The 19,517-nt window shown below is 40.4% G+C and overlaps 1 protein-coding gene across 1 annotated transcript; it reads left to right on the top strand.

Moving 5' to 3' along the window:
• Positions 1-314: 314 nt before the first annotated feature.
• On the top strand, positions 315-15,911 carry morc3a (MORC family CW-type zinc finger 3a). Its single transcript, XM_030429339.1, has 19 exons — positions 315-362; positions 3,266-3,338; positions 5,259-5,391; positions 5,639-5,865; positions 7,850-8,006; positions 8,093-8,237; positions 8,367-8,495; positions 8,643-8,762; positions 8,856-8,953; positions 9,071-9,175; positions 9,274-9,402; positions 10,636-10,710; positions 10,867-10,909; positions 11,064-11,150; positions 11,301-11,412; positions 11,530-11,602; positions 12,111-13,137; positions 14,146-14,321; positions 14,447-15,911. The coding sequence occupies exons 1-19, from the start codon at positions 324-326 to the stop codon at positions 14,598-14,600; spliced, it is 3,102 nt and encodes a 1,033-aa protein (XP_030285199.1). The 5' UTR covers positions 315-323; the 3' UTR covers positions 14,601-15,911.
• Positions 15,912-19,517: the final 3,606 nt, after the last annotated feature.

Genomic DNA, 19,517 nt, shown 5'->3' with positions numbered 1-19,517 from the left:
TATGACATTATTGTATTAGCAACGAAAACAAATACTTTAGTACATATCAATGATGTTCATAGGGAAACTGAGCAAAGTATGTCAATAGAAAAGATGTGGAGACAGGAAGTTAGTGGATTCATTTTACCCCTATTTAGTTACATTTTTTTACGCATGGTTAAGTAAAAAAATACCAGTGAAGCCACGACTATGTTAAAGGGGCTCACTTCCGTGCTAAAGACCTTTGAATCATCTCAAACTTCATTATTTGCCACAACAGTTTCGGTTTCCCTGCGCCCACGTGACCTCAAGTGCTCCCTATCGTCATCCGTATTTGCGCCAAGATGGCCGCGCAAGCAGACCGCGGTGTTCCGCTCAGCACGGTGAGTTCATCCTCCTCATCTTGTTTTGTGACATTTTTACACAGCGCCAGGAACGGTCAGCGAACGGTTAAAGCCGACTAACGTGGTTGAATGTGTCGGACGCATGCTATTTTTGAAATGCCATGCTGGTAGAGAGTCTACCGAGGTCTGTGGTCTCGTCTACTGCGTGAGCTGGAAAGTGAGTACCAGGCTGCACAGCACACCCTCCGGCTGCAGACAGCCTGTGTGTCGCTCTGCCCTCCCCTAACGTTTGTGTTTACTCCACTACACATGGCAGTGTGTTATTATGTGTTTGTGAACAGTCCAGTTCCTTTCACGGCAAGATACATTCCCTCTCTTGCCTTATTACAGACATGACTTGAGATGTGTAGCTACATGTGTATGAACCTCCAAAGAAGCACATTCGATATGTTATATATAGCTAATTATGTCTTTTGGGGTCATTATAAGAGGAAGTAAGCCTCATTCAGTGAGGATTAAAGGTGCACTATGCAGTTTTTGGGAAGTCATCGTAATCAGATTAGAAAGATCTCCGTTGACTGATTTTCTTTTATGCCTAAACAAACTAAATAAACAAACTGTCTTTGTTTTCATGACTGAATGAACTGAGTCAAGTCAACAAACTGACCTTAAAGGACAACACAGTGTCTTACTGTTTTATTTTGTTTATATTTGGCGGACCCTGCCACCTTTCGAGCTCCAAATAGTGTTCTGGGGACCTTATATTCCTCTGAGAACAGCTTGTGTATTCATCTATGGGATATCTCTGCATCCCAAACCATCACGCAGAGGAGGGTGCAGAGAATTGGCGCATGATTCCCACACTCAAAAGGGCAGTGTGAATGGGGCTAGTAGACCAGTGTGAAGAACTGGTGAAAGGGTACCTGGAGCTATGTATGGTGAGTGCTCTTCCTCTGGCTTTGCTGTTGAGCTCTGAGAAGTTGAGGGTATTATCATTGCCATGGTGACGAAGAATCGAGGAGAGTTGAATGATTTTTCCTTTTGTGGAGCAGCAACTGATGCTTTGAGTTAACAAGTAGCAGAGAATCTTTTTTGACAGCATCCGTGTGTGTGTGTCAGAGGTGTGTTGTTAAAAGCTCAGTTGATTGTCGATATAATTAAAGCACTCTATCGTCTCAACTGTTTCGTTAATACATCAAAGCCCAAGATTAAGAGTCTTGAGTATTGTTGGAAGTGTTTATTATCGATTCTTTAAAATATGTCATCGCTTACAGGGATTTTTAAGGCCAACGTTGTCGCCTGGCTTGCTAGTTACCTGTGATGATGTCACTATTGTTACTCCACTGAGAGGATAAGGTTAACTTAAAAGGAAAACTCTGTCATTATCTATTGACCCTCATGCCGATAGAAAGTTGGGTGAAGTTTTGGCATCCACTTAAGCAGATTTGCAGCAAAACAGCATGGCAGCATTCTCCTAAACAACTGAAAAAAAGGGAAAGATGAAATGATCCAAGTCTCCATGTGCCCCGAGATCCTAAACTGCTCTTGGACAAGCTGTATGGGATCTGTTATTTCTGTTTCAGTTGTTTTTTATACACTTTTAAAACAAGTCTCCATCTACTTGAGTTTTTTAGGGAAATGCCGCAATACTGTTTTGCTGTGAGGTGCCAGACAATTTTTGTGGACTACGAAACCTCACCTCACACGGAAATTCTCCTTGTTGAGGTAGAGAGTTGCTGTTTCTCTGCTGTTTCTGAAGGAATAGGGCTTACATATTCACGACAGTTGTTAATTATCCCTTCCCCAAACAGTGACCCCCTGAATTTTGTGTCGATCATACCTCACCCAGGGCAGTGACCCTTTGATGTTTCATTGGACAGCAAATGTCATCCTGTCTACCATCCTGTTAACACCTCAGGCGAGGAGAAACACACCTCATATGACTACCTGAAATGTTCTGATACTAACACCTCCACACCATAGACAAAAATGTCCCCTCCTCTCACATCCTGATATGATCTCTACCATATAATGATTCTGAAATCAAAGCTATTTAATTGCCACACCATCTGCAGGAGCAGTAGAAAATGACAGAATTTTGTAATTTTAAGGGAAAACATATGTACTATTTTTGCAGTTTGTATTTATGAAAAAACATTTCTTGACATGTGCCAAACCGCCTTTTGGAAACACCAACGGCCAATTTAAACAAATATATGATTCAACACAAAGTTTTCTCAAAAATGTTATACTTTCTCATGTTTGTTCCACAATTTCCATTGGTTATTACACTGTGTGACAAAAAGTCTCAACACCACATTGCAAAAGTGTCAACAACAACATTTATGAAAACAAAAGGACTTCACTGTGTCTCTGCCCAGACAACACAAGACATGAGCTTGTGTGTGTTAAGTATTCGGAGTAGAGTTTTGACAGGGAATCTTTTGTTGCATGCCATCCCACTCTCATTCTTTTTGTCCCCACATCTCTCTTTACCATGAAATGTCAAATAATAGCAAAAAGAAGTAGACTGCATGATGGATTAATTATTACACTATTAGGCCTATGAGTTACAGTGATTGCTATTTTAGTTTTGGTTCGATTAGTGAAAGCACAACACTGAATGAGAAAACAGAAATTACATGATTTTTATTCTAAATGAGCCGACTTGTAAGTGTAAACCTTTTAGAAGGTGTTTATTTGTTGTTTAGATGCTCATTCTGTTTTTGAAAACCTGGAACAAGAGGAAATATTTTTGTAAGGCCACACTCTGGTGGTGACTAATAGACTAACTATGTATCTTCACCATTAAAAATGTTTGTGGCCTCAAAGTGTTGATGCACTTGATGCTTGATTTAATTTAAATAGACTGGGTTAGGAAAATAGGTTTGAAAACCATATGTAACTATTGAGTCATTTTTTTTTATTTCTTCCTCTTGCAGCTCTGTCCCAAGTTTCTTCATACAAACTCCACCAGCCACACCTGGCCCTTCAGTGCTATAGCTGAGCTAATAGGTGAGTCATCGTCACATGGTTGTATTTTCAAGATAAACCGGCTGCCTGTTTAAGTTTCTATTTGACTACCTACTCGTGATGTCCTCAGGTGATCTGCATGATTAACGCTGTTGGACTACACAATGATCCTGTGATTATTTGATGTGCTGTTTGTCTTTGTGAATTAATCCAGTTATGTTTAAGCAATTGGGAGTCATTTTCTCAGTCAACGGGACAGATGTCTATGAGGCAGGACTGTGACTTTAGATTTTTTCATTGAAAGCAGTGTTTCTTCTGTAATTGTTTTGAGGCAGTCGTGACAGGGTTTAATATTTGGTATTTGTTCCAGGTCCATTGCTGTTGGTCTTAGTTTTGGCTCTAGTGCTAGAAGTAATCGCAGCACTAATATTGTTTATACTTAGTTAATTTAGCATGATTAAAGGTCTACTTCTACCCTGTGGACCTCATACTCGTTGGTGTTTTTACTTAATCTAGATTATAATTTATTTTTCATCTCACCTAGCTGTGGTGTTAATGTTTCTGGTGGTACACCACTCCTGAATGAAGGTAGAGGCAGGACCGGAAAACAAAACTGAAACTAAAAACAGACGCTGGATTTGGACCTTGATAAAAAAGTTGTGTTGGCTCTTAAAAGAGTTCAACTTAAAATTTGAAAAAACAAAAAAGATTATCATTGAAAAACACAAGAAAGCAAAGAATATCAAAGTGTTTGATAAAGTGTCTCAATGCTAATAATATAGTTCAAGTTTTGTTTTCCGTGACATACTCAATTAAACTTAACTTCAATTAAATTGAAACTATTATTTAAGATATAAAATATATTTTTCTTTATAATCTACAGCATGATCACTCTCAGCTAACAGACAACAATATTAACCTGCAGCAAACAATTGAAGTGAACAATTTTCACATAACGCCATCGTGCTTAACCACACCCCATGTTTACCTGATAGCATCAACATTGAAAAGGCCTAATTAAAAAAATAACATATAAAGTGTATGGTCATTGATGAAGTGCTGTTGTAAGGACAGTCAGTTTACCACTTAATAAGTATTCTAAACATGTGATTAGTATATATACTTTTGAAGGAATTAATTTAATCTAAATTATTTGTGCTGTAATTTGTAAAAATCCACATACTTAGGAACTAAATCAAAAAACAGAAATGTTGCCCAGAGCTTTTTTTCTTTTGCGTGTTTGCTGTAGACTTATCCCTTATTAATGTATGCTTAAGTCACTTCTCTTACTGGTCTGTGAAAGCTTTTTAAAAAGTGATGACCTCAGCTGGAGAGTGAGCTGATGTCTCACTAGAATGTTGAGGTAAAGGCAGTCACAACATGTTGTATCAAAAGAGTGCAGTTGTCAGACTGTAAGCATAATGTCTGCCCACAATTCAGAGCATGGGAGCAACATCGCAACATATCCATATTGTCCAGCTGAATCCAGACAGTCAGCGGTCAACATAAGCTGCAGACTCTCGATTATGCTCCGTCTCGGCATCAAAACAGAATCTTCCACGTCTGCATTGCGATGTATCCTGTAATCAAGAAACGTCCACACCTCTAGGAGATAATTATTTGGTTCAAGCACTCTTTGTCGGATGTCACCCATTTTCTGTAGCATTAAAAACTGTCTTACAAGCTGGAACACTGTACATCCAGTTGAATACATGGTAACTTTTGTTTACATGTATTGACCCATCCTATGATGCAAATAAGAGAAGAGATGCCTTGCAAGCAGTCGCTAAAACTGCATGGCAAAACCCAGATTTTTTTTTTTTTTTATCTTACCACCTGCATCATACTGCGCCCAAAAAATCAGTACAGTTTTAGATCAGTGCACTGTGAGAACTTTAAAGGTGGGAGATTTTGATTATCATTTGAATTTAAGTTGCCCTTAAAAAATGTTTCATTTTTCAGACAATGCCTATGACCCAGATGTCAGTGCCAGCCAGTTCTGGATTGATAAGACCATGGTTCAAGGACAAGAATGCCTCAGCTTTATGGATAATGGAAATGGACTGGACCATGACACGATGCATAAGATGCTCAGGTATGGACACTGCTGCTTGATACTACATGTAAAAATCATGGACAAATTTGTGCTACTTTATTAATTATCAAATGTTGCTATTTGTTGTTTGTAGAATGTAATGATCCACTGGATTTTGACTTTGCACTGACATACATCATAATGACTACTTAAACCTTTTTAAAACAAATTCTATATGTGATGCTACATTTATGTATGAACAATGATATGATTCATATACTCACTAAACCTCATTTTCACCCTCAAGCTTTGGGTACAGTGACAAGACCGCTATAAAAGGTCTAGAGCCAATTGGTATCTATGGCAACGGTTTCAAGTCTGGATCCATGCGTCTGGGCAAGGACGCCATCGTTTTCTCCAAATCAAAGACTACTTCATGTGTCGGGATGCTCTCGCAGACTTACCTAGAGAAGATTGATGCTCAGCAAATAATTGTACCTATCGTCTGCTTTGAGAAGGGAGAAAGAAACGAGTATATCCTTTACCTACTGCGGTAAGACATATTGTGTCATCTAAATAAATGGAGTGTAAATGCAAATATCTTCCTGATACATTGCCAATTTATAAGTATTAAGCGTTGGCAACAGAATTCCTTAATCTGAGGAATACTCAGACAGTTTGAAATCTGGATTATGATTTGATAAATCTTTTTGTCACTAGATGTGAAAAGGTTTCTGGAATAGTTATTAATTTTTTTTTAAGTTTTTAACAGGGATTGGATAGAAATCTATTCAGATAGACTATTTATAGAGTGTGTAATGTTTTAGAAATTCATTTTCCTTTAGTCACACACCAGAATGAATGAATAAAATGCCCTGTAGACTTAAAACAACCTATTACATTTTCCAATAGCAGCATTTAAACACAATGTTGCATTAAAAACTGTTATTTTGGCACACGCTCCCCATCCGCCATGCTTTTAGCTGTAACTCGAATTGCAATATTTACATTACATCACCCCAAGGAAGAGTAATGAAAGTAATTCATCCCGTGAGCATCAGTATATAATCGGCCGCATCACTCTTATTGGTTTGTCCAAAAAGTGCGGATACACTAGTCAATGAGGTTATGTGAAGTATTCTTCAATTGCCTTATGCAACATCTGGGGTTTGTTTTGAACACTGAACTGTTCTTTTGTAGCTCTCATATAGACTCTCTACATACATTTCTGATATATTTCCTGTGGGGCTGGGATGACATTGACGTAATCGAAGTAATCAACGTAATTGATGTAATCGACAACATAGATTTGTCGACATGAATAACTTGCGTCAACACAAATGCTTTGGATGCTGTTATAATGTGTAGTGATTGAGATCCTGACCCACCAAACATCCTGGAAAGTTAAAGAGTTAAATTTTTCGCTCCAAATTACATAATTACATAACCACCAGGGCTGACCGTCGCAGTGATTTATATCAATACAACCACTTAAGTGAGTTAAAGATTTTTGCCAGTGACAGACGCTGTTTTTCGGGCAGAAACGGGACGAAGAGTCTGTAGAACAGGAGGGAGGACGGACGCTTCTCCACTTACAACTGCGGTATTTTTTTCCTCATATAAGTTACCAAAGACAGTTACAGTTACTACGTTACTTTTGTTTGGTTATGTAACGTTGCTTTGTGGGACATTTCTCTGTAATTAGTTGAGTGAAGGACCTGTGTATCAACCCTTCGCTAGCCCCATTGAACAGCCATTGGTTTGGGATTTTTTTGAAATCCCATAATTTAACATTATATGTATCCTGTGCCGACATGTAGCTTCTGTATTTTCTACATAAACAATACAAGGCAAAACAGGGTCAACTAACTCGTACGTAACGTTTGGGTCCCGTAAGAAGAAATTTTAGCATGTCCATTTGTAGGGAAGCTAACACCTACATAGTTATGACCACGTCTTTCGGTCGCACAGTAGGGAAATAACCATACTGTTCTGGAGAGATTCTTGAGGAGCAAGAGTGCTCCAGGTTCCATGTTAAAGAAATGTTTAATAAATATTGAAATGTTGCCAAGAAATGTTTTGATATCCATATTGGGTGTGTAGTTACATTGATCAAGTAATGTGAAATAACCGATAACTGAAAAATTAATCGTTAGATTAGTCGACTAAACAAAAAAATATTCGCTAGATTAATTGCTTGAGAAATAATCATTTGGGACAGCTCTAATTACTTGTATACGTGGGAAAGATTAGTCTGTTGTGGGTGCTGGTCTGCGCCTCATTTGCACAGCACAGTTTTCTATGTCCATGCGACAAAAGTAGCACCTCTCTTGGCTGGTTGGCAGCCTGCTCCTGTTATAATTACTCTGCTCTGTGTCACCTTTAAAGTCCTCCATATTTGCCTGCATTTGTGCGTTGTGGAGGAAATGCAAAGCATTATCCAAATGAGAGCCCTGCCAGGCAATCTTTTTTCCATTTGTCCAAGTTTGGTTGCAAGTTGTCCTTAACTTCAGCTTACTCAGGGCAAGAGAGGAGCACAATGCCAGTCTGCAGGACATCCTGTCCTACTCTCCTTTCAAGACACAAGCAGAACTCCTCCAAGAGATCAATGCCATCAGTTCCTCCTGGTCCACAGGGACAACCGGCACACGGATCATCATCTGGAACCTCCGCAAGTCTGTCTTCAGTCCACACCTACAAAGATGTTTACTTATCCTGGAACAGCACAATTTAAATTTTCTGTTGTCCCTTTTTCCAATAGAACAGCTACTGATTCAACAGAGTTTGATTTTAAGAGTGACCGGTATGATATCCGAATCCCATCTGACATCTACGAGGCAATAAACAACAAATCTCCACATCCAGGGGTGACATCCTACATTCCTGAGAGTGTTTACTCACTGCGGGTGAGGAACAGTAATATGTGTTTGAAAAAATTCCTAATCATTCTGTTATTACATCATTTATATGCTTTATTCAAACACAGTCACAACACTATATTCTTTTTTAACTTCCTGCATCTTTTCTGACTGTAGGCCTATTGTAGTATTCTCTACCTGAAGCCTCGGATGCAGGTCGTCATACGTGGTCAAAAGGTGAAATCCCAGCTCATTGCAAAGAGTCTGGCCTACATCCAAAAGGACCACTACAAGCCCAATTTCCTGGTATCCTTTCATCACAGGACCTCTTGTGCTTGACAATTCTTCTATTAGTTTAAAATGTATGTTGAGTGTTTTATAAATGTGTTTATTTGGAAGCATTACATTTGTGAAACCCTCTATGCTCTTGAGTTTTCCTTAATGTTATTTCAGAACAAACGTGTTCCTATCATTTTTGGTTATAACACCAAAAGTAAAGACCAGTATGGTGTTATGATGTATCACAAGAATCGGCTCATCAAACCGTATGAACGCGTGGGCTGCCAGCTCAAGGTGCGTCTCTGTTGTTATGGTTAGTTACACACATTTCCAAGTGCTTCTTAACGTCATCATGCAGGGTTCTTATGAATCTTTTTTCCTCTGCAGGCCAACAACATGGGCGTTGGGGTCATTGGCGTCATAGAGTGTAACTTTCTGGATCCTACCCACAACAAACAGAGCTTTGATCAGACAGATAAGTACAGGTAAGGGCACTGGTGCCATACTGAGTTTTGCCCACATTGGTGTGATTATATTCCAAATGCATTTCTTTGAGTTAGGATTTTCCATGCGAAAGATGCATTATTTATGTTTTGGTTCAGGAAAACCATAAACACTCTGGGGATCAAACTGGAGGAGTACTGGAAAGAAATCCACCACAAGAGAAAAAAAGAGGATCCAAACTGCATCCCAGTGGAAGATACCATGTCAGTACATTTTGAAGTAACAGCATGAATTCTACACCTACATTTTTCTCACCATATTGTCTACATGCTCTGATATTTGCCTCTGTCTGTGTCCTTAGGAAGCGGCCAGATCAAAACTGGGCGCAGTGTGATACGTGTTTGAAATGGCGCAAACTCCCTGATGGGATCGACTGCACCAAGCTGCCAGAAAAATGGTACTGCGCTTTGAACCCTGATCCTCAGTTCAGGTAAGCAGAGCATTATCCAACAATCTGTTTCAATAACCCACAGTCTGATGTGCATGGTTTGTACGGGTGCTGAAATCCCTGAAAGTGCATGAATTTTAATGTGGTGTTTTGCAGGTCTGAAAAGTGCTTGGATTTTTGATAAAGTCCTTGAAACTGCTTGAAATTGTAACTGCATTACTTTCATGAAAATCCCTACCTGACTGAATTGTTACATTTGTAGATAAAGTAAAATCAATGCTAATGAAAGCAAACAACAGACTGACCTCGTCTTACCCTGCTTCCCTTTCTGGATCAGCTAGTGATAGAAAACAGATCAAAATAGTTTTATGGTGTGCCCAACAAATGCCAGATATCTATTTATGATACAGGATACTTTATTTTATAATTAAAAATGCAGGTCAACACAGTAAAATGCATTTTTTTTTACACCCTAATGTACTTAAAAAAACTTGAGAATGCTAGAGATTTAGCCTTGAAAAGTGTAGGAGCCCTGGATGTGATCAAATAAACAATAAGATTTTCCTATACACAAATCTGCTTTTCTGTTAAATAATATCTGCACTTACATTTGTGACTGTTATGTAATCAATGTAGCATTATTTATAAGAACACCTCCAAGGCCCCAGACTGCAGCAACTTATTTACATTTTGGGGCTATTTTTAGTGACACTGCAACTAAATAACTTGAACTGGGAGCACCTGTGCAACACCAGCAGCAATATTTCTGCCAGTAATGTTTTGCCTTGGCCACCCATGCAAAAAGAAAAGAAAAAATCAAGAAAGTAAACAAATCATTGCATTGAAATCAATCAGCTGATCCAGTTCCTTAATATATACACAGTTATTATCAAACTTGTTTGTTACTTTGCCCGTAAGGCCTGTGCTGCCTTCCTCTCTCCCAAGGACAGGTTGAGGTGACCCATGACCAGGTTATGATAGTTAATGATAACACAGCATTGAGAGGATACAGCCATTTCATACACAAGACGTCGCCTATAAAAGGTGGATCTACTGTGATCAGCTGTCAGCTGTGACTCTGTTTGTCTGTAGTGTGTAATGTTCTCCAACGGGTATGATTCATGAAAAGGTTTGCATACTAAAGAGTTACACAGTGATGGTAAAGTACTGAGAAGGCAATGGTATTCTAATGGTAGCCTAACCCAAACACAGCTCGTACTCAGTGAATGTTTACTGATGTTTTTAATATTCTGTTTCTCTAATTTGTCCTCCCAGGAGCTGCCAGGTAGAGGAGGAGCCCGAAGACTCGGATGACGAGCAGCCTTCATACCGCAAGACCTTCAAACAACAGTGAGTCCTGTTTCAGTAAAAAACACCTTTGCCAACGTTGAATTGAATAGTTTGACTGAAAAAAATAGCACATCTCTGTGTTCAGCATTTTAACAGGTTATATGAGGATTAGAAATAATAATAAATGATAACAAAGTGTGATTTTATTTTTTACAGAGAGAGGGAAGACAAAAAGATTAAAGAGAGGCAAAGACAAAAGGTACAGACACGTCATCTGCTGTAAATCACCTGCCAGGTTTCTGCCTTCTGCTACTGTAAAACCACCTCATGATTTGTGTTAAGTAGTTTCTGATATTAGTGATTTTTGATTCCTAAATGTTAACACATAAATGGCTCTGGGGATTGTTTTCTAGGAGGAGGAGGAAAGGAAGCGCAAAGAACAGCGTCTGGCTGAACTCACCAGGCAGAACCAGGCCCTGAAACAGCAGCTGCGTCAGGCTGTACGTTTCCCATCTGATATCAAAGGAATCAGACTGACACCAATGATAACGATTGTTTGAACAGAAATTTAGTAAACACATTGGAGAAGTGGGTGTGGTTTAGGAATATTAATTATCTCAAATGATAATGATTGTTGTTCTCCTTGACAGCCGACCCGTTCCCCCTCCACCCCCACCACCCCCACCACCCCAAGGAGATTTAACTCCCACTTACCAAAAGGCGGTGCTGTAAGAGCTGAATCCTTCACCATTTCTCAAGCTGGTAAGAAAACTTGCTTGTGTGTGTGTGTGTGTGTGTGTGTGTGTGTGCGTGTGTGTGTGTGTGTGAAATGGAGAACGTTTGACAGAATAACAAATGTCTGTTTTTCATCTTTTCTAGCTTGCAGCCCCTCCAGTAGCAGTGGTCTTCCAGTTATTTCTAATGTGTGCTCACTGTCAGCAGGCATCCCAAGGTATGATCTTGTGTTGTTTGTGATTTGAAGCATACCACAGGAAATGTTTTAACAGTCTCAGTGTAATGCTGATGCCTCTTTACAAGCAAACAAGACCATCAGCAAGATTGTTGGCTTTTTATAAGCAGGTATTACAGTTATTCTTAATATCTGTAAGTGGGTCGCACAAGTCTTATCCAGGTCTCACAGCCTGTAGACTGGTGGCACGGCTCTAAAACCAGGTTTATTTGTTTCGCTACCCTCATATTACAGCTATATAATCTTATATAGCCTATATCGCTAATCATCCTGCACAAAAAACAATTTACTAATTAAAGATAAAATGCCTCTTTCACTTAAATGCACTCGCTAGCCAGATCAAGATCATTAGAAAAGGAGGTGAGCTCCTACTGCTTTTTTGGGTTAGGGTAGGGTAGAGTAGGGTAGTTTAGTTTCTTGTAGCTGTTTTAAATATGTAAATTTAACTTTGTTTAATAGTCATATTGACTGTGCTTTGTGTGCACTACAGGGGGAAAAGAACACAGCCTTCTACTCCACAAAGAACACCCAAAAGACCAAAAGTTAATGGACATCTTTTCGGCACGCCTAGTACGTCCATTTCAGTGGATGTGAGCCCAATGAGCTCGCCATTAGTGCCCGTTGATAATGACAGTGACGATACTGATGATGATATTCTCATCTTGGAAACTGACAGTACCCCCAAGCCAAAAAAGCCAGGCTTTGATTTGACTAAAGTGAAGTCAGAGAAGGAGCAAAGTGAGGTCGGCATGTTGTTGGAGTGCAGTGATGATGCTGCCCTGGACGACCCCTGGGAGACAGATGCCGCAGGTACGGGCTCTGCAGTGTCGACAGCTGTGGGAACCAGTCCGCCCCCCCCAGCACCACCTGCAGAGGTGGCCAGCATCACCACCCAGACAGATGTAGCCAAAGTGAAGAAGGAAGAGGAAGACCTAGATCAGACTCAAGAGGAGGAGAGGGCAGCGCAGAGTGACACTCGCAATGAGAATCAACGAAAGCAGACTCTGCAGAAAGAAGAGACAGATCATCTGTGTCGCGCGGACGATGCTGGACCTTCCCGTGCGGATGTCAGTGACAGGAGAGATGCTCCACTTCTGTACCCCAGTGTGATAGAAGTGCAGGAACAGCAAAACCAGCTCTTAGATCTCATGGAGGCTACAGCTCTGGAGAGAGACGAGTTTAAAGAGCAGGTCCGAGCACTAACCTGCCAGCTGCAAGACGCTCAAAGCAGACTCCAAGAGCTGACTGAGGTCAATGTAAAGAGGGAGTGCTCTCATCAGGCCAGCCAGACCGAGGAAACTGGGGGAGGGAAGGACTACAAAAGTCTGTTTGAGAGGGCCATACAGAAAGTCAGTGAACTGATTAAAGACAAAGAATCTTTACTGGCAACTGCTGAGACCAAACCCAGTGCTGCGCAAGGTGAGGAAAAGGACATTGATGAGATCACACTGCAAGTTGAGCGTCTGATCCGGGAACTGGACCAGAGGAACAAGGAGAGGGATGAACTACACTCACGGGTCAGTGTTATGAGCTCACAGTAGTAGACTGGCACTGTACTACTGTATTTAAAGCACCACTATGTAACTTCTTCAACCTCTAAAATAACTTCAAAATCATTTTGATGGTATAGTGTCTTGTGATAGGGTGAATATTGTCAGCCACTCTGCCCCCCATCACTTGTCTCTGCACTGTGTCACTTAAGTGAGAGGGAAGGATCACTAAGTTTTTAACAGTAATACTGAGTATTTATGGCAGTGCAACAGTGTATATGGGATTAATAAATAAACTACAGTACCCATGTTGGCTGTAATGACGGAGCTTGTCACAAAGTAAGACAATGTGGCTCATTGATGTGTTTGCCATAGTTTTCAGACAATATGGAAGACCAACAGACTCATCTTGTAACGCATGATATTTCCCTTATTCTATAAGATAATGAATATAGCAGGGAATTGCTGCTTGAGAGCTTGAGCGTGAAGTTTGATTCTGATTCCAGCTTCTTAAATGTGAATGTCTCCTTGTTTTGTTTGTCCTCTACGACAGCAAATTAAATATCTTTGGGTTTAGGATAAAACGGGACATTTAAGGGTGTCACCTCGAGTTATGGGGAAACACTGACCATCATTTTTCGGAATTTACTTACATTTTTCTGACTAAACAACAAATCAGTTAATCGAGAAAACAATAGATAAATTGACATTGAGAATGAGCAGTAGTAAAGGCTCTGTTTTAAATGGTTGTTAGACCAGCTTTAGTCCTAGCTTTTCTGAGCTTTAGTCACACATTCCTCATTTTCGCTTCATGTGAAGTAAAGGTAACCATAAAGATAATTACGTACGATAGCTCAGTTGTATTTGATCATTGTCTTTGCATGATTTGTTCTTTCTATATACATGTGCTTTGCTAGGCCAGGTAGGTTTTTGTCAACCTGTGTACCTTTTTGTTTTATTGATGTTGACCTGCCCCACCTCCCTCCTTTATTAATTTTTTTTTCTCCTTGGGTTCATTGTTTGCTGCGCCAATAGTTGGACAGTATGGAGGGGGAAAGAGCAAACCTAGCATCCCAGTGTGAAGCGCTCAGGTTGAGCCTGCAGCAGGAGAGAGAAAAAGCACAAGAGGCCCGCAGAGCCACTGATTCTTCTGAGTCAGGAGGAACAGCACCAGCCTCTGGCACAGAGTCAAGCTCAGATACATTCAGAAGGTTGGATTGTTTTCTTGTCTTTCATGTCATATGAATTATCACTAACAGACAAAGCCATGTATGATTACAACAGCAGAACAACATTGTAAATGTTTATTTGTTTTGTTTTTCTCTTTTTCCCACAGCCTGATGGAGCTTCGTCACAACATCGGTCGCCTTCTCATATCTTATGTGCCAGCACTGGACCTGGACCAAGTGAACTATGAGTGTAATGTAATCGATGAGATCCTTGAACAGGTCCTCTCCAATGAAGAGTCTTTCATACCACTGGGGACATAGGACAGCGCAATAAATGAATAAACGAATCATAGAATCCTGGATGCAAGTCTGCCACTCCACCTGTAAACTAGAATACAGTTTTTATACAGTTCTTATGAGTGTGGGACATTAAACACCTTAAAATAAACCCGACCTAAACATCTATATTGAATGCATCTAAAAGTTGAACAAATATGAAAGACAGTTGCACTTCTCCTTTTCATTGATCAAATATGACAACACCCATGTCTCTAAGGGCCGGAACAGTTCAGGTGCAGTTATATAGTCCACAAAACATTTCTAGAGCTTCACAGCAAAACAGTGTAGCAGCATTCTCCTTGAAAACTTAAGTAGACTGGGAACAAACAACCCAAAGAAAAAACAAAATGGCATAATCTAAGTCTCCTGAAGATCTGAGATCCAGAATTCATTTGAAAAACATTATTTACACCCTTAACAGGGTGCGTGCTAACAATTTTTTGCTTAGCATTGACAGTGAAGATATCAACTGAAAGGGTGTAAAAGGGTCTTTTCATATCAATTCAGAGTCTCTGGGCTTCTGAAAGCTGGGATTATGACGGACAAGCTGTCAGGAGCCTTTTTAATTTTTTTTTTTTTTCTTTTAGTTATTTTAAAGCAAGTCCCAATCTACGTGAGTTTGTTAGGAGAACGATTTCCATCAGCACGGGGATGAGTAGATAGTGACTGATGTGAAGGTTTTTGTTTAAAAATAAATAAATAAAAGCCTAAACCCGGAATGTGCCTATTTGATGTGGCATAATTTAAAACCCCTTGAATGAAAAAATATTTTTTTTTAAGTTTTTTAAGTTATGTGTATATAGAAAGGGTGAGAAAAACAACAAGATGCATTATGATGAAAGCTGTTGCTCTATAATAATTGCTTCTTCGTGCACCTTGGAAGTATATGAAGGTATATGAACCCTAACTCCAACTCTAAGGTGTGCAGTAAATGCAGCACACTCAGAGCAAATGTTCACTATGTATTCATCTTGAAAGATGACAGTTGGAGAAGAAATTGTGTGAAAATACAATGACAGCATACATAAATGAATGTTATAATAATCCATTCACTTGTCAACTGCTTGATGTGTGCTGATCATTTCATTCTAGTCAAGGTGTTGACTTGTGCTTTAAAGAATGTTATCATGGTTATATTGAAAATCCTGATGCTTCATCTGATTCTGTTTCACAATGACAGCTGACTGTTTCCCTATTTGCTTTGTATTCAAGCATTTTTTTTGTATTGATCTCGTCAGATATATTTTTATATTTACCGACTTTGCTCTGTGATTAAACAGTCTAAATTCTTTATGGACATTGTCATTGGTATCCTTGAGAATCCTCCTGATAGGAGAAACTTTATTGATGACAGGGCTGGTAATGAGCAGTACCGAATGTTTTGGAGTTATACAAAGTGAAACTTAACTTGCGGTTTAAGGATTAACATAAACCGCCCTTCTAAATTATTAAACTGGTTGTGCTTGCTTGAGCAGTTTTTAATAGGCACTAGGCAGCCATTACAGAGAATTGAATCTACATGTTGTACCCACAGGAAAATAATTATTTGGGCTGAAGTGATGCATATCCATCTCAGTACAGATCTATGACTAGCACTTTCAGATTTTAGCAGGTTTGTGAATCACACAGTTTGGGTTGTTCTGATGGTGTTTTCTCAAAGCCTAGTGAAACATCTGTTTTGCAAGACCCTAATAAGATAAGATTTTGTATAATCAGTATCAAGAGAAGACCGAGACAAGCAGACATCCTAAAACATTTTCAAATATTTGAAATGCTTTCAAATAAAAAAATTCCTCAAGGGAATGAGTGTATTCATTCCAGTGAATTTGTATTCAGCACTGGGAACCGGTCTTCTCCTGTTCAGAGTTTGCATGAGGTACTTTAATGTTAACTTATCATCTGCTGTTAACAAGCTTGTTCACTGTCAACTAATGTTACGGCCCCTATAATAGAAAGGCTCGCAGAGAGGGTGTAACATATTTAAAATGATGCTCAGACATTAAAGGATTAAACCACATTTTTTATTTAGAAATCATAAGAGCAAAACTACATACCAAAAGAAAGGTTGGAAATACCAGACGAAACAAACAAAAGAAGGGGAAATCACTGGGCCATTCACGCAGTGATCCGTCATACCCAGCAATCCACTCAAAACTATCAAAAAGGAAAGAAATTAATCTAACCCTAAAGGAACCAAAGAAAACCAAAAACTGGATTGCTGGCGATCTCCAAACTAAACTACAAACAAATTAACAAAACGAAACCCCAGCACTGAAAAACATGTGGGGTAAAACAAATGCAACAAGGGGACATGTCGAAGTGTCTTTGGGTAAGATACTGAACCCCAAACTGCAAGAGCGCTGAGATCCTCCCAGTGGCATTGGCAGGTAGTGGGATTGTCCGTGGCATCTCTACTTGTTTTGTACACATTTTAATTTACCAAGTTTTGCACAATTTCTCTTTGTTTTGCACTTAATATTATCTAAATATATATTTATATATGTTCCATAGCGTACATTTAAATGTAAAATATTGTATTATTATATGTAATATTTAATACTTAATATTCATATATATATATATATATATATATATATATATATATATGTATGTATATATATATATATATATGTATGTATATATATATATATATATATATATACACACTACTCACAATAAGTTAGGGATATTGTGAGAGACTCAGTGGATTTTATACATACGGTGTTTGTTTCACTTAAGAGAGTTTTGGGATAGGGAGGCAATTGTATTGGGGTGATAGACACACCTCATTTTGTGTTTTCCACATAATGGTCTCACTGTGTACAGTGTGCCTTACATATTGGGGCCAATACCAAAAAACTAAAAGACAACCCTTTTCAATGTGGCATCAATGTCAACATTCTGTGGGTATAAAAAGCTGGTATTGTCAGTAAGTCATTCCAAGTTCATCATTCAAACAGCCATGAACACACGACGTCACTTAACGGACGAGCAGCACCACCTGGCCATAGCGCGCCTTCGGGTCGGTGGCAGGCAGTCAGATGTTGCTCGTGAACTTGGTGTGTCTCAAAGTGTCATCAGCAGACTTGCATCAAGACACAGAACTACTGGCAGAGTTCGTAACAGACCCAGGAGTGGAGTCCCACAAGTGACAGACCGCAACGATGACCAGTACCTAAGGACCTAGGCACTCAGACATCGTTATGCAACTGCCACACTGCTGCAGGCCCAGTTACGAGATGTGAGGGGTACTAGGGTTTCCAGACAAACCATTCGAAACCGACTCCACCGTTTTTGCTTAAATGCCAGACAACCGTTGCAGGTGACACCACTGACACCAAGACACTGCCGTGAACGTTTGCAGTGGGCACAAGACCATGTGACCTGGACAATGCAGCAGTGGTCTACCGTCCCGTTCACTGATGAGTGTCGGGTCACCTTGCTAAGAAATGATGGTCATCAGCGTTGCTGGAGAAGGCGAGGTGAGCGATACGCCGAGGTCAACATGGTCCCCAGGGTTCCTTTTGGTGGAGGAGGTGCAACAGTCTGGGCAGGCATCACCAATCAGCGCAAAACAGATTTGGTTATTGTAGATGGCTCAGTCACTGCACGTTCTTACCTCAGAGACATCATAGAACCCATCATCATCCCCCAATTCCGCCAGCACACCCCCAACTTTCTGTTCATGGATAGTAATGCTCCACCACATCGTGCCAGAATTGTCACAGCTTGACTTCAGTATGTCGGAGTGCCTCATATGGTATGGCCAGCAATGTCCCCTGACCTGAACCCCATAGAGCACGTCTGGGACCAGCTGAAGCAGAGACTGGATGATCGTACCCCACCCCCACATGACCTGGCAGAACTGCGTGTAGCACTTGTGGAGGAGTGGAACGCATTGCCTCAGAACAACATCATGAGGCTAGTGAGGAGCATGAGACGTCGCTGTCAAGCTATCATTGCGGCAAATGGTGGAAACACCCGCTACTGACATTGTCAATTTTTGTTATTTGGGGCTATCCTTGTTATTGTCTAAATTTTTGGGGTAATAAATATTAAACTAATGAAAATGGTGTTTCTTCTCATTCATTATTAGTAATATCAAAGGGAACTTTTACTTATTTCATTAAAATTCAGACCAAATAGGAAAAGCACTCATGTAACGATTATTCATTAACATGATTATGACTCATGTCATAGGTTCAGCTCACAGCCTTCTGTCGTCTCCCTGACACCTCCAGACCCCCACAAACCCTCACTGCCTCAAATGCTTCCTCCCCTCCCCCCTCACTCCCCTGCTGTGAGCTCTCCTGTGCAGCACTTCTCCTCCTCCTCCTCCTCCACCTCCTCCTCCTCAACCTTCACGTCCTCCTCCACCTCCTCGTCCTCCACTGAAGACACCAGCAGCCTCCCCCGCATGACTGTGACTGCAGGCCAGGTTAGGAGACAGCTGGAGAGACTCCACCAGCAGAAGGCTGCAGGCCCTGACGGTATCAGCCCCAGGATCCTGAAGACATGTGCCAGCCAGCTGTCTCCTGTCCTACAACACCTCTACAACCTGAGCCTGGGTCAGGAGAGAATACCAGTGCTTTGGAAGACGTCCTGCCTGGTTCCTGTTCCAAAGAAGTCGACACCATCAGACCTCAATGACTATCGACCAGTGGCCCTCACATCTTACGTCATGAAGGTGCTGGAGAGACTGGTTTTGGCCAACCTGAGGCCACAGGTGAGAGCCCTGCTAGAACCTCTGCAATTTGCTTACCAGCCCCACTTGGGAGTTGATGACGCTGTCATCTACCTGCTGCAACGAGCCCATTCGCACCTGGATGGTGGAGGAGGTACTGTGAGAATCACATTCTTTGATTTCTCTAGTGCTTTTAACACCATTCAGCCACTGCT

Source organism: Sparus aurata, chromosome 9 (genome assembly GCF_900880675.1).
Source record: "Sparus aurata chromosome 9, fSpaAur1.1, whole genome shotgun sequence".
NCBI lineage: Eukaryota > Metazoa > Chordata > Actinopteri > Spariformes > Sparidae > Sparus > Sparus aurata.
The sequence above is the reverse complement of the archived record's forward strand: the minus strand, read 5'-3'. Positions and strand labels throughout refer to the sequence as shown.

Bases quoted from the DNA above. Each gene is read 5' to 3' on its own strand.
- morc3a (XM_030429339.1), top strand. From the start codon at position 324: ATGGCCGCGCAAGCAGACCGCGGTGTTCCGCTCAGCACG. The intron at 8,763-8,855 runs GTGCGTCTCTGT...TTTCCTCTGCAG, and splicing joins GCGTGGGCTGCCAGCTCAAG to GCCAACAACATGGGCGTTGG. The intron at 8,954-9,070 runs GTAAGGGCACTG...GTTTTGGTTCAG, and splicing joins GATCAGACAGATAAGTACAG to GAAAACCATAAACACTCTGG.